Source organism: Echiichthys vipera, assembly GCF_963691815.1.
Source record: "Echiichthys vipera genome assembly, chromosome: 18".
NCBI lineage: Eukaryota > Metazoa > Chordata > Actinopteri > Perciformes > Trachinidae > Echiichthys > Echiichthys vipera.
The window spans coordinates 26533708-26552915 of NC_139843.1; the positions used below are offsets into that span (position 1 = coordinate 26533708).

Genomic DNA, 19208 nt, shown 5'->3' on the forward strand with positions numbered 1-19208 from the left:
TTGCAGCTGATCGGGAGACAGTTGCATTGGAGATATTGCATGTTGCTGAAGGAGGTTCACATAAACATTTGGATTTACCCTGCCATGTAGCAAGAGGCCCAACTCATGCTGCAGAAAACATCCCCCAAACCATGACACTTCCTCCTCCAATGGAACTGACTTCTTTACACACTTTGGGTTCAGTCGTTCCCCAGTCCTAAGCCCAACATAATGTTTCCATCAGACCCAAATAAACTAAATGTCCTCTCATCACTGAAGTCACTCTGGATCAGTTCTGTCGACACAAATTGCTCCTCAGCAAAGGCAAGTCTTGCCTTTTTATTCTTTCTGCTGATAAGAGGTTTGGTCACTGCAGAGTGAGCTTTCACTCCAGAAAGTCTCAAACAACGAGACACTGTTTGCAGAGAAAGATCCTTGTCCTGTTCAGCATTGAACTGGAGACCAACTCCTCGTTGAACTGATTCCCCATTGAGAGTCCTCTCCTCTGGTGCACTTGTTTTACGTGGACGACCGGCCTTTTTGAGGGACTTAAATGAATCTGTGTCCTTGAAGTCAATTGTCACCTGGTGCCAGATTAACACCAATAACTGGGAAGGATCTGAAAGTGTTCTCTAATTTTGATCACTGTTTTATTTTTATTTATTTATTTTTTACACAAAGTAAAGGTTTTTGTTGAAGTCCCTTGGTTATTTAAAAAAAAAAAACATGTTAGTACAGCAGTGGTATAGACACAGAGGATATTCTAGTGAATTATGAACAATAAAAAATAACAGTATTTCAGAATAAATCAAGAATTAAAACGTTGTTCTATAATTTTGATCTTCACAGAAGAAGGGGAGAACAACATGTGTGGACTCTGGAACACACATAACATTAAGTCCTCCTGGAGTTTACCGGAAAATCCGTCTTGAAACCTTTACATAGAAGTCAGTCCTCAGGCTGTAATTGACAACCGAGAAAGTAGATGAAGTTCTCAATTTTTAAGTTGCGTAACAACCTTTTCGCCCAATTGGCAGTGAAAAATATTAACAGGCCGGATGTTCAATATTACACACAGGACCTTTATAATAGTTTTAATAATTAACTATTAATCCAAAAATATTCCAACAGAATCATGTGAAAGCATCCCTAGTTTACCTTGTCAGATAATGGACCGGTCAGACTTCAAGCGCCCAAGTTATTATTATTATTATTATTATTATTATTATTATTATTATTATTATTATAAGTAAAGTTCTGGGCTCTCAAGCCAATGTCAACTTAACCATTCCATACTGCAATGTGTTCATGTTTTTTTTTAATTCACATCCATCACACTGTCTATAGCCCATTGAGACCTCTTACTTCAGCACATAACACAATTCACATAATTCACATTAGATCTCTCTCTCTCTCTTCTAGGTTCAAGTTGTAGCACAAGTCATAAAAAATAGCTCTGAATGCATTTCGCTAAAAATAATGTTTGCCTCAGCTTTAAGTGACTGACCTCTTGGCTCTCCTTCTGTCGCGTCAAACACAAGATGGCTGCTTGGTGTTCTGAACAAAGCGACACATCAGCAGGTCAGCACAATACAGTCAAGCAGAAACACTTTTTAGGAGGTTTGTATGTCTTCTGTAGACAATTGTGAACAAAGTATGAAGTTACATATTACATAGGTTGATAAAAGTCATATACAGTATACAGCGGTTAGGACTGATATTACATTGTGATTGTCTGATGGCCATCTGATTCTGATAATTGTAATTAGATCTCGTGGGTCTGAATATCTGCTTGAGCTAATTAAAGTGTCATTCTGGCGCAAAGTCATCCCAGGGACGTTTCTGGCAAATACACTTATCAAATAAGCCCTCGAGACAAATTTTTTTGTGTATAAACTATTAACGGAGATATACTGGGAGTCGGTAACAGCCGCTAACAGCCAGATGTGGCTAACACCGTGGGGCTGAAGGCATTATAACATCTTTTTTAACCACTAATACTGCTCAAAATAACACCAAACCTCTGCAGTGACATGAGAAGAGTCTCTACACATAAAATGAAGCTCCAACAACATAGTTAGAGAACCTGGAGTTTATTAAAAATGTGTTTTGAAAGAGTTACCTACTGGCCCCTGTACCAGCTCTCTCGTAGTAAAGTCGATTCAAGTCGATTACCAAAGTCAATCCAAAAGGAAGGAGCCTATTCATGATTTACTCCAGCAAAACACGTAAACTTTGTGGTTTGTGGCAGTTTGGTAAAATTTAAGTTGATAGCAGCACCGAAAGGTCCCGCTTGATCTCAGGGGGCATCTGTTTCCGGAAGGGGCTACAGGCTACAGGTAGTGTTAGCTCACTATAGGTCAGTGGGTCATGTTAGTGTCCAAGCATTTGAAGACGACAAGATTGAACCGTAATGACAACAGATTTTAATCAGACAGGTGACTTCTATGATTTAGATTGGCGCCCATAGCTATTTGAGTCAGAATACAGAGAGTAAGAACTGCAGGAACAGAATGAAAGGATTCGGAGGATGGGACAACAGCCAGCGGAGGAGGGCATTTTTTAGTGTCCCTGTGGGTACTGTGAGCCCATGGGCACCAAAGAAGAATGTTTATGATGCCAACAGAGTGACATATTTCATCGTGGCCTGGAATCATTGAATACTGCAACACGCTGTGATACTGCTATGGAGGATTCTCACCGCACCAATTCCTAAATAAATCCTCAATGGGCTCCTTCCTTTTGGATTGGCTTTGGTAATCCACTTGAATGGACTTTACTATGAACTCTGGGTTCACTAACTAAGTTTTTGGTGCTTTGTTTTCTGTGTAAGGACTCTTATCATGCTACTGCAGAGGTTTGGCGTTATTTTGAGCAGTATTAGTGGTTAAAAAAGACGTTTTAAAGCCTTCACTGTACTGCCCCGAGCTAATCAGGGCACACTCACATTGTCCATTCGTACTGTGCCCCGTGCTTTAGGGTGATTGCTTGAGTTAGCATGCTAACTCTGACATCTCAGAACACACCTTGTTAGGTCTGTTATGCTAATTAAATAGCTGCACTTGCACCATGACTTGCAGTACAACCTACTATCGATGACACATACACTAGATGCTAATCTGGAGCAGCAGGAGGATTCGGGTAGGTGTTTTACAGTCTATGGGCATGGTACTGTGTTGAATATAAGTTTAAATCATAGATCATAAATGCTGCCTGCACATCACTCCTGGAGTGCCGTGTTTCTCTACCCTCTAAAAAATCCTGGTCCTGTTAAAAAATAAAAAAAGATGACTCCCGTTCCCTCTCGGTCCCAGAACATAATCTCAACTTTGACTTCCACTCCCGTTTATCTAGTAGCATGTTCTATTAGTCTAACTCCTAGGCGGTGGAGCTAATGTGGCTAATTAAGTAAACGTCACCCAGATGGACGTATCTCCCTCCCCCCAATGTCACATCAGTGCCCTTTTTTGGAAAGAGGAAATGAGGAAGAGTCAAAGTCTGACAAGATGGCAGCTCCCACTACTACTACTACTGTCTCTAAAAAATTGCACTTTCAGCATGACAACACACCTGCTAATGTCAAATGACCAAAGGGCAACACATTTTCTACAATATGCACTGCATATAAGTCGCTCTGAACTGTCTCTGAATTGTGTCTGAACCTTCAGTGCAGCGCTTCACTTGACAGACAAGGAGCAAGATAGCGCACATACTGCTCAACCATCCTGCAACAACATGCGCAGCTGATTTCCAAAGTGTTTTAGTAAACAGGTGTATGTTGCAAAGTCTCCTAAATAAAAACAACATATACAGAAAAATATGTTGATGTTTCAGTCTTCAGTTTTTATGTGTGCAGTGTTTGCCTGGACGGACAACGAGCGAGCAGCATACGTTGGCACAAGATCTGGTTCAGTTGTATATGCTGGTAATCACAGTGTTTTAGCAGACAGACATTTGTTGTAAAGTCTGAGACTTTAACACTAGCAGTGTGATAAAAAGTACTTGAGTGATAAGAAGTCCTGGTGAATGCTTGGTAAGTAGACCATAATAAATAATTAAGTGCATTTTTCGGTGTGCATGTGCCAGGCGCGTCGTTACACCTGGGCACTCGGGGCTGTAGCCCCGGACCTCTGTGCCGTCAAAAAAAAAAAAAAAAAAAAGCAGTCGGACTAGATATCTTCAGAATCAAACTTAAATCAGACTGACTTGATAACTTCAGAATCAAACTTAAAGCAGACTGACTTGATAACTTCAGAATCAAACTTAAAGCAGACTGACTTGCTAACTTCAGAATCAAACTTAAAGCAGACTGACTTAATAACTTCAGAATCAAACTTAAAGCAGACTGACTTAATAACTTCAGAGTCAAACTTAAAGCAGACTGACTAAATAACTTCAGAATCAAACTTAAAGCAGACTGACTTGATAACTTCAGAATCAAACTTAAAGCAGACTGACTTGATAACTTCAGAGTCAGACTTCAAGCAGACTGACTTGATAACTTCAGAATCAAACTTAAAGCAGGCTTCCTTGATAACTTCAGAAGCAAACTTAAAGCTGACTGACTTGACAACTTTGTAATCAAACTTAAAGCAGATTGACTTAATAACTTCAGAATCAAAATTAAAGCAGACTTACTTGATAACTTCAGAATCAAACTTAAAACAGACTGACTTGATAACTTCCGAATCAAACTTAAAGCAGATTGACTAAATAACTTCAGAATCAATCTTAAAGCAGACTGACTTGATAACTTCAGAATCAAACTTAAAGCAGACTGACTTGATAACTTCAGAATCAAACTTAAAGCAGACTGACTTGATAACTTCAGAATCAAACTTAAAGCAGGCTGACTTGATAACTTCCGAATCAAACTTAAAGCAGATTGCCTAAATAACTTCAGAATCAATCTTAAAGCAGACTGATTTGATAACTTCAGAATCAAACTTAAAGCAGACTGACTTGATAACTTCAGAATCAAACTTAAAGCAGACTGACTTGATAACTTAAGAATCAAACTTAAAGCAGACTGACTTGATAACTTCAGAATCAAACTTAAAGCAGATTGACTTCATAACTTCAGAATCAAACTTAAAGCAGACTGACTTGATAACTTATGAATCAAACTTAAAGCAGACTGACTTAATAACTTCAGAGTCAAACTTAAAGCAGACTGACTTGATAACTTTAGAATCAAACTTAAAAAGACTGACTTGATAACTTCAGAGTCAAACTTAAGGAGACCGACTTGATAACTTCAGAATCCAACTTAAAGCAGACTGACTTGATAACTTCACAATCAAACTTAAAGCAGTCTGACTTGATAACTTCACAATCAAACTTAAAGCAGACTGACTTCATAACTTCAGAATCAACCTTAAAGAAGACTGACTTAATAACTTCAGAATCAAACTTAAGAAGACTGACTTGATAACTTCAGAGTCAAACTTAAGAAGACTGACTTGATAACTTCAGAATCCAACTTAAAGCAGACTGACATTATAACTTCAGAATCAAACTTAAAGCAGACTGACTTGATAACTTTAAAATCAAACTTAAAGCAGACTGACTTGATAACTTTAGAGTCAAACTTAAAGCAGACTGACTTGATAACTTCAGAATCAAAGTCAAAGCAGACGGACTTGATAACTTCAGAATCAAACTTAAAGCAGACTGACTTGATAACTTCAGAATCAAACTTAAAGCAGACTGTCGTGATAACTTCAGAGTCAAACTTAAAGCAGACTTCCTTGATAACTTCAGAATCAAACTTAAAGCAAATTAACTAAATAACTTCAGAATCAATCTTAAATCAGACTGACTTGATAACTTCAGAATCCAACTTAAAGCAGACTGACTTGATAACTTCAGAATCAAACTTAAAGCAGACTGACTTGATAACTTCAGAATCAAACTTAAGAAGACTGACTTGATAACTTCAGAGTCAAACTTCAAGCAGACTGACTTGATAACTTCAGAAGCAAACTTAAAGCTGACTGACTTGACAACTTTGGAATCAAACTTAAAGCAGATTGACTTAATAACTTCAGAATCAAAATTAAAGCAGACTGACTTGATAACTTCAGAATCAAACTTAAAACAGACTGACTTGATAACTTCCGTATCAAACTTAAAGCAGATTGACTAAATAACTTCAGAATCAATCTTAAAGCAGACTGACTTGATAACTTCAGAATCAAACTTAAAGCAGACTGACTTGATAACTTCAGAGTCAAACTTAAGAAGACTGACTTGATAACATCAGAATCAAACTTAAAGCAGACTGACTTGATAACTTCAGAGTCAAACTTAAAGCAGACTGACTTAATAACTTAAGAATCAAACTTGAAGCAGACTGACTTGATAACTTCCGAATCAAACTTAAAGCAGATTGACTTCATAACTTCAGAATCAAACTTAAAGCAGACTGACTTGATAACTTATGAATCAAACTTAAAGCAGACTGACTTAATAACTTCAGAGTCAAACTTAAAGAAGACTGACTAAATCACTTCAGAATCAAACTTAAGAAGACTGACTTGATAACTTCAGAGTCAAACTTAAGGAGACCGACTTGATAACTTCAGAATCCAACTTAAAGCAGACTGACTTGATAAATTCACAATCAAACTTAAAGCAGTCTGACTTGATAACTTCACAATCAAACTTAAAGCAGACTGACTTCATAACTTCAGAATCAACCTTAAAGCAGACTGACTTCATAACTTCAGAATCAAACTTAAGAAGACTGACCTGATAACTTCAGAGTCAAACTTAAGAAGACTGACTTGATAACTTCAGAATCCAACTCAAAGCAGACTGACTTGATAACTTCAGAATCAAACTTAAAGCATACTGACTTGATAACTTCAGAATCAAACTTAAAGCATACTGACTTGATAACTTCAAATTCAAACTTAAAGCAGACTGACTTGATAACTTCAGAATCAAGCCTAAAGCAGACAGACTTGATAACTTCAGAGTCAAACTTAAAGCAGATTGACTTGATAACTTCAGAATCAAACTTAAAGCAGGCTGACTTGATAACTTCAGAATCAAACTTGAAGCAGGCTGACTTGATAACTTCAGAATCAAACCTAAAGCAGATTGACTTGATAACTTCAGAATCAAACTTAAAGCAGATGACTTGATAACTTCAGAGTCAATCTTAAAGCAGAGTGACTTGATAACTTCAGAATCAAACTTAAAGCAGGCTGACTTGATAACTTCAGAATCAAACTTAAAGCAGACTGACTTGATAACTTCAGAATCGAACCTAAAGCAGATTGACTTGATAACTTCAGAGTCTAACTTAAAGCAGACTGACTTGATAACTTCAGAATCCAACTTAAAGCAGACTGACTTGATAACTTTAAAATCAAACTTAAATCAGACTGACTTGATAATTTCAGAATTAAACTTAAAGCAGACTGACTTGATAACTTCAGAATCAAACTTAAAGCAGACTGACTTCATAACTTCAGAATCAAACTTAAAGCAGACTGACTTGATAACTTCAGAATCAAACTTAAGAAGACTTACTTGATAACTTCAGAGTCAAACTTAAGAAGATTGACTTGATAACTTCAGAATCCAACTTAAAGCAGACTGACTTGATAACTTCAGAATCAAACTTAAAGCATACTGACTTGATAAATTCAGAATCAAACTTAAAGCATACTGACTTGATAACTTCAAATTCAAACTTAAAGCAGACTGACTTGATAACTTCAGAATCAAGCCTAAGGCAGACTGACTTGATAACTTCAGAATCAAACTTAAAGCAGATGACTTGAAAACTCCAGAGTCAAACTTAAAGCAGACTGACTTAATAACTTCAGAATCAAACTTAAAGCAGGCTGACTTGATAACTTCAGAATCAAACTTAAAGCAGACTGACTTAATAACTTCAGAGTCAAACTTAAAGCAGACTGACTTGATAACTTTAGAATCAAACTTAAAAAGACTGACTTGATAACTTCAGAGTCAAACTTAAGGAGACCGACTTGATAACTTCAGAATCCAACTTAAAGCAGACTGACTTGATAACTTCACAATCAAACTTAAAGCAGTCTGACTTGATAACTTCACAATCAAACTTAAAGCAGACTGACTTCATAACTTCAGAATCAACCTTAAAGAAGACTGACTTGATAACTTCAGAATCAAACTTAAGAAGACTGACTTGATAACTTCAGAGTCAAACTTAAGAAGACTGACTTGATAACTTCAGAATCAAACTTAAAGCAGACTGACTTGATAACTTCAGAGTCAAACTTAAGAAGACTGACTTGATAACTTCAGAATCAAACTTAAAGCAGACTGACTTGATAACTTCAGAGTCAAACTTAAAGCAGACTGACTTAATAACTTAAGAATCAAACTTGAAGCAGACTGACTTGATAACTTCAGAATCAAACTTAAAGCAGATTGACTTCATAACTTCAGACTCAAACTTAAAGCAGACTGACTTGATAACTTATGAATCAAACTTAAAGCAGACTGACTTAATAACTTCAGAGTCAAACTTAAAGAAGACTGACTAAATCACTTCAGAATCAAACTTAAGAAGACTGACTTGATAACTTCAGAGTCAAACTTAAGGAGACCGACTTGATAACTTCAGAATCCAACTTAAAGCAGACTGACTTGATAACTTCACAATCAAACTTAAAGCAGTCTGACTTGATAACTTCACAATCAAACTTAAAGCAGACTGACTTCATAACTTCAGAATCAACCTTAAAGCAGACTGACTTCATAACTTCAGAATCAAACTTAAGAAGACTGACCTGATAACTTCAGAGTCAAACTTAAGAAGACTGACTTGATAACTTCAGAATCCAACTCAAAGCAGACTGACTTGATAACTTCAGAATCAAACTTAAAGCATACTGACTTGATAACTTCAGAATCAAACTTAAAGCATACTGACTTGATAACTTCAAATTCAAACTTAAAGCAGACTGACTTGATAACTTCAGAATCAGGCCTAAAGCAGACAGACTTGATAACTTCAGAGTCAAACTTAAAGCAGATTGACTTGATAACTTCAGAATCAAACTTAAAGCAGGCTGACTTGATAACTTCAGAATCAAACTTGAAGCAGGCTGACTTGATAACTTCAGAATCAAACCTAAAGCAGATTGACTTGATAACTTCAGAATCAAACTTAAAGCAGATGACTTGATAACTTCAGAGTCAATCTTAAAGCAGAGTGACTTGATAACTTCAGAATCAAACTTAAAGCAGGCTGACTTGATAACTTCAGAATCAAACTTAAAGCAGACTGACTTGATAACTTCAGAATCGAACCTAAAGCAGATTGACTTGATAACTTCAGAGTCTAACTTAAAGCAGACTGACTTGATAACTTCAGAATCCAACTTAAAGCAGACTGACTTGATAACTTTAAAATCAAACTTAAATCAGACTGACTTGATAATTTCAGAATTAAACTTAAAGCAGACTGACTTGATAACTTCAGAATCAAACTTAAAGCAGACTGACTTCATAACTTCAGAATCAAACTTAAAGCAGACTGACTTGATAACTTCAGAATCAAACTTAAGAAGACTTACTTGATAACTTCAGAGTCAAACTTAAGAAGATTGACTTGATAACTTCAGAATCCAACTTAAAGCAGACTGACTTGATAACTTCAGAATCAAACTTAAAGCATACTGACTTGATAAATTCAGAATCAAACTTAAAGCATACTGACTTGATAACTTCAAATTCAAACTTAAAGCAGACTGACTTGATAACTTCAGAATCAAGCCTAAGGCAGACTGACTTGATAACTTCAGAATCAAACTTAAAGCAGATGACTTGAAAACTCCAGAGTCAAACTTAAAGCAGACTGACTTAATAACTTCAGAATCAAACTTAAAGCAGGCTGACTTGATAACTTCAGAATCAAACTTAAAGCAGACTGACTTGATAACTTCAGAATCAAACCTAAAGCAGATTGACTTGATAACTTCAGAGTCTAACTTAAAGCAGACTGATTTGATAACTTCAGAGTCAAACTTAAGAAGCCTGACTTGATAACTTCAGAATCGAACTTAAAGCAGACTGACTTGATAACTTCAGAATCAAACTTAAAGCATACTGACTTGATAACTTCAGAATCAAACTTAAAGCATACTGACTTTATAACTTCAAATTCAAGCTTAAAGCAGACTGACTTGATAACTTCAGAATCAAGCCTGAGGCAGACTGACTTGATAACTTCAGAATCAAACTTAAAGCAGATTACTTGATAACTCCAGAGTCAAACTTAAAGCAGACTGACTTGATAACTTCAGAATCAAACTTAGAGCAGGCTGACTTGATAACTTCAGAATCAAACTTAAAGCAGACTGACTTGATAACTTCAGAATCAAACCTAAAGCCGATTGACTTGATAACTTAAGAGTCTAACTTAAAGCAGATTGACTTGATAACTTCAGAATCCAACTTAAAGCAGACTGACTTGATAACTTTAAAATCAAACTTAAAGCAGACCGAATTGATAACTTTAAAATCATACTTAAAGTAGACTGACTTGATAACTTTAGAGTCAAACTTAAAGCAGACTGACTTGATAACTTCAGAATCAAAGTCAAAGCAGACTGACTTGATAACTTCAGAATCAAACTTAAAGCAGACTGACTTGATAACTTCAGAATCAAACTTAAAGCAGACTGACTTGCTAACTTCAGAATCATACTTAAAGCAGACTGACTTCATAACTTTAGAATCAAACTTAAAGCAGACTGACTTGATAACTTCAAAATCAAACTTAAGAAGACTGACTTGATAACTTCAGAGTCAAACTTAAGAAGACTGACTTGATAACTTCAGAATCCAACTAAAAGCAGACTGACTTGATAACTTCAGAGTCAAACTTAAGAAGACTGACTTGATAACTTCAGAATCCAACTTAAAGCAGACTGACTTTATAACTTCAGAATCAAACTTAAAGCATACTGACTTGATAACTTCAGAATCAAACTTAAAGCATACTGACTTGATAACTTCAAATTCAAACTTAAAGCAGACTGACTTGTTAACTTCAGAGTCAAACTTAAAGCAGACTGACTTGATAACTTCAGAGTCAAACTTAAAGCAGACTGACTTGATAACTTCAGAATCAAACTTAAAGCAGGCTGACTTGATAACTTCAGAATCAAACTTAAAGCAGACTGACTTGATAACTTCAGAATCATACTTAAATCAGACTGACTTGATAAGTTCAGAATCAAACTTAAAGCAGACTGACATGATGACTTCAGAATCAAACTTAAGAAGACTGACTTGATAACTTCAGAGTCAAACTTAAGAAGACTGACTTGATAACTTCAGAGTGAAACTTAAGAAGACTGACTTGATAACTTCAGAATCCAACTAAAAGCAGACTGACTTGATAACTTCAGAGTCAAACTTAAGAAGACTGACTTGATAACTTCAGAATCCAACTTAAAGCAGACTGACTTTATAACTTCAGAATCAAACTTAAAGCATACTGACTTGATAACTTCAGAATCAAACTTAAAGCATACTGACTTGATGACTTCAAATTCAACCTTAAAGCAGACTGACTTGTTAACTTCAGAGTCAAACTTAAAGCAGACTGACTTGATAACTTCAGAGTCAAACTTAAAGCAGACTGACTTGATAACTTCAGAATCAAACTTAAAGCAGGCTGACTTGATAACTTCAGAATCAAACTTAAAGCAGACTGACTTGATAACTTCAGAATCAAAACTAAAGCAGATTGACTTGATAATTTCAGGGTCTAACTTAAAGCAGACTGACTTGATAACTTCAGAATCCAACTTAAAGCAGACTGACATGATAACTTTAAAATCAAACTTAAGAAGACTGACTTGATAACTTCAGAATCCAACTAAAAGCAGACTGACTTGATAACTTCAGAGTCAAACTTAAGAAGACTGACTTGATAACTTCAGAATCCAACTTAAAGCAGATTGACTTGATAACTTCAGAATCAAACTTAAAGCAGACTGACTTGATAACTTCAGAGTCAAACTTAAAGCAGACTTACTTGATAACTTCAGAATCAAACTTAAAGCAGACTGACTTGATAACTTCAGAATTAAACTTAAATCAGACTGACTTGATAAGTTCAGAATCAAACTTAAAGCAGACTGACATGATAACTTCAGAATCAAACTTAAAGCAGACTGACCTGGTAACTTTAAAACCAAACTTAAAGCAGACGGACTTGACAAATTCAGAGTCAAACTTAAAGCAGACTGACTTGATAACTTCAGAATCAAACTTAAAGCAGGCTTCCTTGATAACTTCAGAATCAAACTTAAAGCAGACTGACCTGGTAACTTTAAAATCAAACTTAAAGCAGACAGACTTGATAACTTCAGAGTCAAACTTAAAGCAGACTGACTTGATAAATTCAGAATCAAACTTAAAGCAGACTTCCTTGATAACTTCAGAATCAACCTTAAAGCAGACTGACTTGAAAACTTCAGAATCAAACTTAAAGCAGACTGACTTGATAACTTCAGAGTCAAACTTAGAGCAGACTGACTTGATAACTTCAGAATCAAACTTAAAGCAGACTGACCTGATAACTTCAGAGTCAAACTTAAAGCAGACTGACTTGATAACTTCAGAGTCAAACTTAAAGCAGACTGACTTGATAACTTCAGAATCAAACTTAAAGCAGGCTGACTTGATAACTTCAGAATCAAACTTAAAGCAGACTGACTTGATAACTTCAGAATCAAAACTAAAGCAGATTGACTTGATAATTTCAGGGTCTAACTTAAAGCAGACTGACATGATAACTTTAAAATCAAACTTAAGAAGACTGACTTGATAACTTCAGAATCAAACTTAAAGCAGACTGACTCGATAACTTTAAAATCAAACTTAAATAAGACTGACTTGATAACTTCAGAATCAAACTTAAAGCAGACTGACTTCATAACTTCAGAATCAAACTTAAAGGAGACTGACTTCATAACTTCAGAATCAAACTTAAGAAGACTGACTTGATAACTTCAGAGTCAAACTTAAGAAGACTGACTTGATAACTTCAGAGTGAAACTCAAAGGAGACTGACTTGATAACTTCAGAATCAAACTTAAAGCATAATGACTTGATAAGTTCAGAATCAAACTTAAAGCAGACTGACTTGATAACTTCAGAATCAAACTTAAAGCAGGCTGACTTGATAACTTCAGAATCAAACTTAAAGCAGACTGACTTGATAACTTCAGAATCAAAACTAAAGCAGATTGACTTGATAATTTCAGAATCAAACTTAAAGCAGACTGACTCGATAACTTTAAAATCAAACTTAAATAAGACTGACTTGATAACTTCAGAATCAAACTTAAAGCAGACTGACTTCATAACTTCAGAATCAAACTTAAAGCAGAATGACTTCATAACTTCAGAATCAAACTTAAAGCAGACTGACTTCATAACTTCAGAATCAAACTTAAGAAGACTGACTTGATAACTTCAGAGTCAAACTTAAGAAGACTGACTAGATAACCTCAGAGTGAAACTTAAAGGAGACTGACTTGATAACTTCAGAATCAAACTTAAAGCATAATGACTTGATAAGTTCAGAATCAAACTTAAAGCAGACTGACATGATAACTTCAGAATCAAACTTAAAGCAGACTGACCTGGTAACTTTAAAATCAAACTTAAAGCAGACGGACTTGAACACTTCAGAGTCAAACTTAAAGCAGACTGACTTGATAACTTCAGAATCAAACTTAAAGCAGGCTGACTTGATAACTTCAGAATCAAACTTAAAGCAGACTGACTTGATAACTTCAGAATCAAAACTAAAGCAGATTGACTTGATAATTTCAGGGTCTAACTTAAAGCAGACTGACTTGATAACTTCAGAATCCAACTTAAAGCAGACTGACATGATAACTTTAAAATCAAACTTAAGAAGACTGACTTGATAACTTCAGAATCCAACTAAAAGCAGACTGACTTGATAACTTCAGAGTCAAACTTAAGAAGACTGACTTGATAACTTCAGAATCCAACTTAAAGCAGATTGACTTGATAACTTCAGAATCAAACTTAAAGCAGACTGACTTGATAACTTCAGAGTCAAACTTAAAGCAGACTTACTTGATAACTTCAGAATCAAACTTAAAGCAGACTGACTTGATAACTTCAGAATTAAACTTAAATCAGACTGACTTGATAAGTTCAGAATCAAACTTAAAGCAGACTGACATGATAACTTCAGAATCAAACTTAAAGCAGACTGACCTGGTAACTTTAAAACCAAACTTAAAGCAGACGGACTTGACAAATTCAGAGTCAAACTTAAAGCAGACTGACTTGATAACTTCAGAATCAAACTTAAAGCAGGCTTCCTTGATAACTTCAGAATCAAACTTAAAGCAGACTGACCTGGTAACTTTAAAATCAAACTTAAAGCAGACAGACTTGATAACTTCAGAGTCAAACTTAAAGCAGACTGACTTGATAAATTCAGAATCAAACTTAAAGCAGACTTCCTTGATAACTTCAGAATCAACCTTAAAGCAGACTGACTTGAAAACTTCAGAATCAAACTTAAAGCAGACTGACTTGATAACTTCAGAGTCAAACTTAGAGCAGACTGACTTGATAACTTCAGAATCAAACTTAAAGCAGACTGACCTGATAACTTCAGAGTCAAACTTAAAGCAGACTGACTTGATAACTTCAGAGTCAAACTTAAAGCAGACTGACTTGATAACTTCAGAATCAAACTTAAAGCAGGCTGACTTGATAACTTCAGAATCAAACTTAAAGCAGACTGACTTGATAACTTCAGAATCAAAACTAAAGCAGATTGACTTGATAATTTCAGGGTCTAACTTAAAGCAGACTGACATGATAACTTTAAAATCAAACTTAAGAAGACTGACTTGATAACTTCAGAATCAAACTTAAAGCAGACTGACTCGATAACTTTAAAATCAAACTTAAATAAGACTGACTTGATAACTTCAGAATCAAACTTAAAGCAGACTGACTTCATAACTTCAGAATCAAACTTAAAGGAGACTGACTTCATAACTTCAGAATCAAACTTAAGAAGACTGACTTGATAACTTCAGAGTCAAACTTAAGAAGACTGACTTGATAACTTCAGAGTGAAACTCAAAGGAGACTGACTTGATAACTTCAGAATCAAACTTAAAGCATAATGACTTGATAAGTTCAGAATCAAACTTAAAGCAGACTGACTTGATAACTTCAGAATCAAACTTAAAGCAGGCTGACTTGATAACTTCAGAATCAAACTTAAAGCAGACTGACTTGATAACTTCAGAATCAAAACTAAAGCAGATTGACTTGATAATTTCAGAATCAAACTTAAAGCAGACTGACTCGATAACTTTAAAATCAAACTTAAATAAGACTGACTTGATAACTTCAGAATCAAACTTAAAGCAGACTGACTTCATAACTTCAGAATCAAACTTAAAGCAGAATGACTTCATAACTTCAGAATCAAACTTAAAGCAGACTGACTTCATAACTTCAGAATCAAACTTAAGAAGACTGACTTGATAACTTCAGAGTCAAACTTAAGAAGACTGACTAGATAACCTCAGAGTGAAACTTAAAGGAGACTGACTTGATAACTTCAGAATCAAACTTAAAGCATAATGACTTGATAAGTTCAGAATCAAACTTAAAGCAGACTGACATGATAACTTCAGAATCAAACTTAAAGCAGACTGACCTGGTAACTTTAAAATCAAACTTAAAGCAGACGGACTTGAACACTTCAGAGTCAAACTTAAAGCAGACTGACTTGATAACTTCAGAATCAAACTTAAAGCAGATTGACTTGATAACTTCAGAATCAAACTTAAAGCAGACTGACTTGATAACTTCAGAGTCAAACTTAATGCAGACTTACTTGATAACTTCAGGATCAAACTTAAAGCAGACTGAATTAATAACTTCAGAATTAAACTTAAATCAGACTGACTTGATAAGTTCAGAATCAAACTTAAAGCAGACTGACATGATAACTTCCGAATTAAACTTAAAGCAGACTGAACTGGTAACTTTAAAACCAAACTTAAAGCAGACGGACTTGACAACTTCAGAATCCAACTTAAATCAGACTGACTTGATAACTTCAGAATAAAACTTAAAGCAGATTCCTTGATAACTTCAGAATCAAACTTAAAGCAGACTGACCTGGTAACTTTAAAATCAAACTTAAAGCAGATGGACTTGATAACTTCAGAGTCAAACTTAAAGCAGACTGACTTGATAACTTCAGAATCAATCTTAAAGCAGACTTCCTTGATAACTTCAGCATCAAACTTAAAGCAGACTGACTTGAAAACTTTAGAATCAAACTTAAAGCAGACTGACTTGATAACTTCAGAATCCAACTTAAAGCAGACTGACTTGATAACTTCAGAGTCAAACTTAAAGCAGACTGACTTGATAACTTCAGAATCATACTTAAATCAGACTGACTTGATAAGTTCAGAATCAAACTTAAAGCAGACTGACATGATAACTTCAGAATCAAACTTAAAGCAGACTTACTTGATAACTTCAGAATCAAACTTAAAGCAGACTGACTTGATAACTTCAGAATTAAACTTAAATCAGACTGACTTGATAAGTTCAGAATCAAACTTAAAGCAGACTGACATGATAACTTCAGAATCAAACTTAAAGCAGACTGACCTGGTAACTTTAAAACCAAACTTAAAGCAGACGGACTTGACAAATTCAGAGTCAAACTTAAAGCAGACTGACTTGATAACTTCAGAATCAAACTTAAAGCAGGCTTCCTTGATAACTTCAGAATCAAACTTAAAGCAGACTGACCTGGTAACTTTAAAATCAAACTTAAAGCAGACAGACTTGATAACTTCAGAGTCAAACTTAAAGCAGACCGACTTGATAAATTCAGAATCAAACTTAAAGCAGACTTCCTTGATAACTTCAGAATCAAACTTAAAGCAGACTGACTTGAAAACTTCAGAATCAAACTTAAAGCAGACTGACTTATTAACTTCAGAGTCAAACTTAAAGCAGACTGACTAAATAACTTCAGAATCAAAATTAAAGCAGACTTACTTGATAACTTCAGAGTCAAACTTAAATCAGACTGACTTGATAAGTTCAGAATCAAACTTAAAGCAGACTGACATGATAACTTCAGAATCAAACTTAAAGCAGACTGACCTGGTAACTTTAAAATCAAACTTAAAGCAGACGGACTTAATAACTTCAGAATCAAACTTAAAGCAAACTGACTTGATAACTTAAGAATCAAACTTAAAGCAGACTTCCTTGATAACTTCAGAATCAAACTTAAAGTAGACTGACTTGAAAACTTCAGAATCAAACTTAAAGCAGACTGATTTATTAACTTCAGAGTCAAACTTAAAGCAGACTTACTAAATAACTTCAGAATCAAAATTATAGCAGACTGACTTGATAACTTCAGAGTCAAACTTAGAGCAGACTGACTTGATAACTTCAGAATCAAACTTAAAGCAGACTGACCTGATAACTTCAGAGTCAAACTTAAAGCAGACTGACTTGATAACTTCAGAATCCAACTTAGAGCAGATTTACTTGATAACTTTAAAATCAACTTTAAAGCAGACTGACTTGAAAACTTCAGAATCAAACTTAAAGCAGACTGACTTAATAACTTCAGAATCCAACTTAAAGCAGACTGACTTGATGACTTCAGAGTCAAACTTAAAGCAGACTGACTTGATAACTTCAGAATCAAACTTAAATCAGACTGACTTGATAAGTTCAGAATCAAACTTAAAGCACACTGACTTCATAACTTCAGAATTCAACTTAAAGCAGACTGACTTGATAACTTCAGAATCCAACTTAAAGCAGACTGACTCGATAACTTCAGAATCAAACTTAAAGCAGACTGACTTGATAACTTTAAAATCAAACTTAAAGCAGACTGACTTTCCCCTCGTTTTGGTTTAACAATGACTCAACTGGAGACTTTCAGCTGAGTGCCTCTGCGATTGCCATAGTGACTGCAGATGATAAAAACAGGATTATGATTTTCAGAAAGATACTCATAGATTCTATAAAAAGGATATCCTCTGAGATCTGTTTTACTACACTAGGTTTGTGGCTGGTGGTGCACCGAGTTAATCTCTTGACTTTCATTTCTTTTCCCACAACGGCATGACTACTAATCTACTAAAAAAGTTTTTTTTATTTTAAGTGATGAATAAAATTCTACGCAAACGTGTTTACACAGGCAGGTTTTAAAGACAAGTTGTTTCATTTAGAAAATGAATTAGAATTAGAAATGATTAGGAAAAACTCTCTCTACCTGTTTATTTTAACAACAAGAAATGAACAAAACGCCACTGACACATTTTCTCAAACAAAACCATAAAGACTGATCAGGGAGGTGACGTTCTGTTTAACATTGTAACGAAAAACTAAACATAGAGGAATTCAGGAGGACAGCTATACATTCTTATGCTGTTATTGACATCTGCCGTCACTATGGCAACTGCAGATGCTTTCAACTGAAAGTTAACGGGTAACGCGTTAAACATTAACCATTAACATACAGAAACATTAACCTATTCCGTAGGCCTGCCCCGACAGGAGTCACACATGACCTTTGGTCTTTCCCTCTCAAACTACGTCACAATTGTATGTTCATCAGCGCAATTTAAAACATTTCTGTGCGCTCACTATGCGCACTATTGGTCAATATGATAGTACCGGAAAGAAATAAAAACTACTGTCACCCCTGGTTTGTACTCACATAACTTGAAGTAATCTGAGCCTCTGCTCCAATGCGTCTTGCTTATACATCATCACCCCTCAGAGAGGAAGTTTTGTCTGACTGTTTCTGCTGCTATTGTCACTGTCATTGTCATTATCATTGTCACCATATATACTATCACTAGTTTACTAAACTATAAAATTTGTAGCTGTATCGTAGCTGCTATTGCCACTACTCATCATTGATCATGTTTGCCACCATAATTATTATCATTTTCATATTCTGTCACCTTAGCTGTGCTTGTTTCTACTATTCTGTTGTATTAACTGCCTTAACATATACGTTATATTCACATTACTATAAATATTATAGTTACTGTTAGGCTTTGCTTGTATCTCTGGAAGTGTGTCTGTCTGTCTCTCTCTGTCCATCTGTGTGTCTTTTCTCTCTTTCTCTCTCCTTT

The 19208-nt window shown here is 35.2% G+C and overlaps 1 protein-coding gene across 1 annotated transcript in view; it reads right to left on the bottom strand.

Moving 5' to 3' along the window:
- Positions 1 to 19208, bottom strand: part of fmn2b (formin 2b) — a gene marked incomplete at both ends in the record, with an annotated part of 61313 nt that overhangs the window by 22622 nt on the left and 19483 nt on the right. Inside the window, one exon of the mRNA XM_083933397.1 lies at positions 1487 to 1536. Within this exon, the coding sequence (XP_083789523.1) occupies positions 1487 to 1536 (50 nt within the window). The remainder of the gene's footprint in view (positions 1 to 1486; positions 1537 to 19208) is intronic.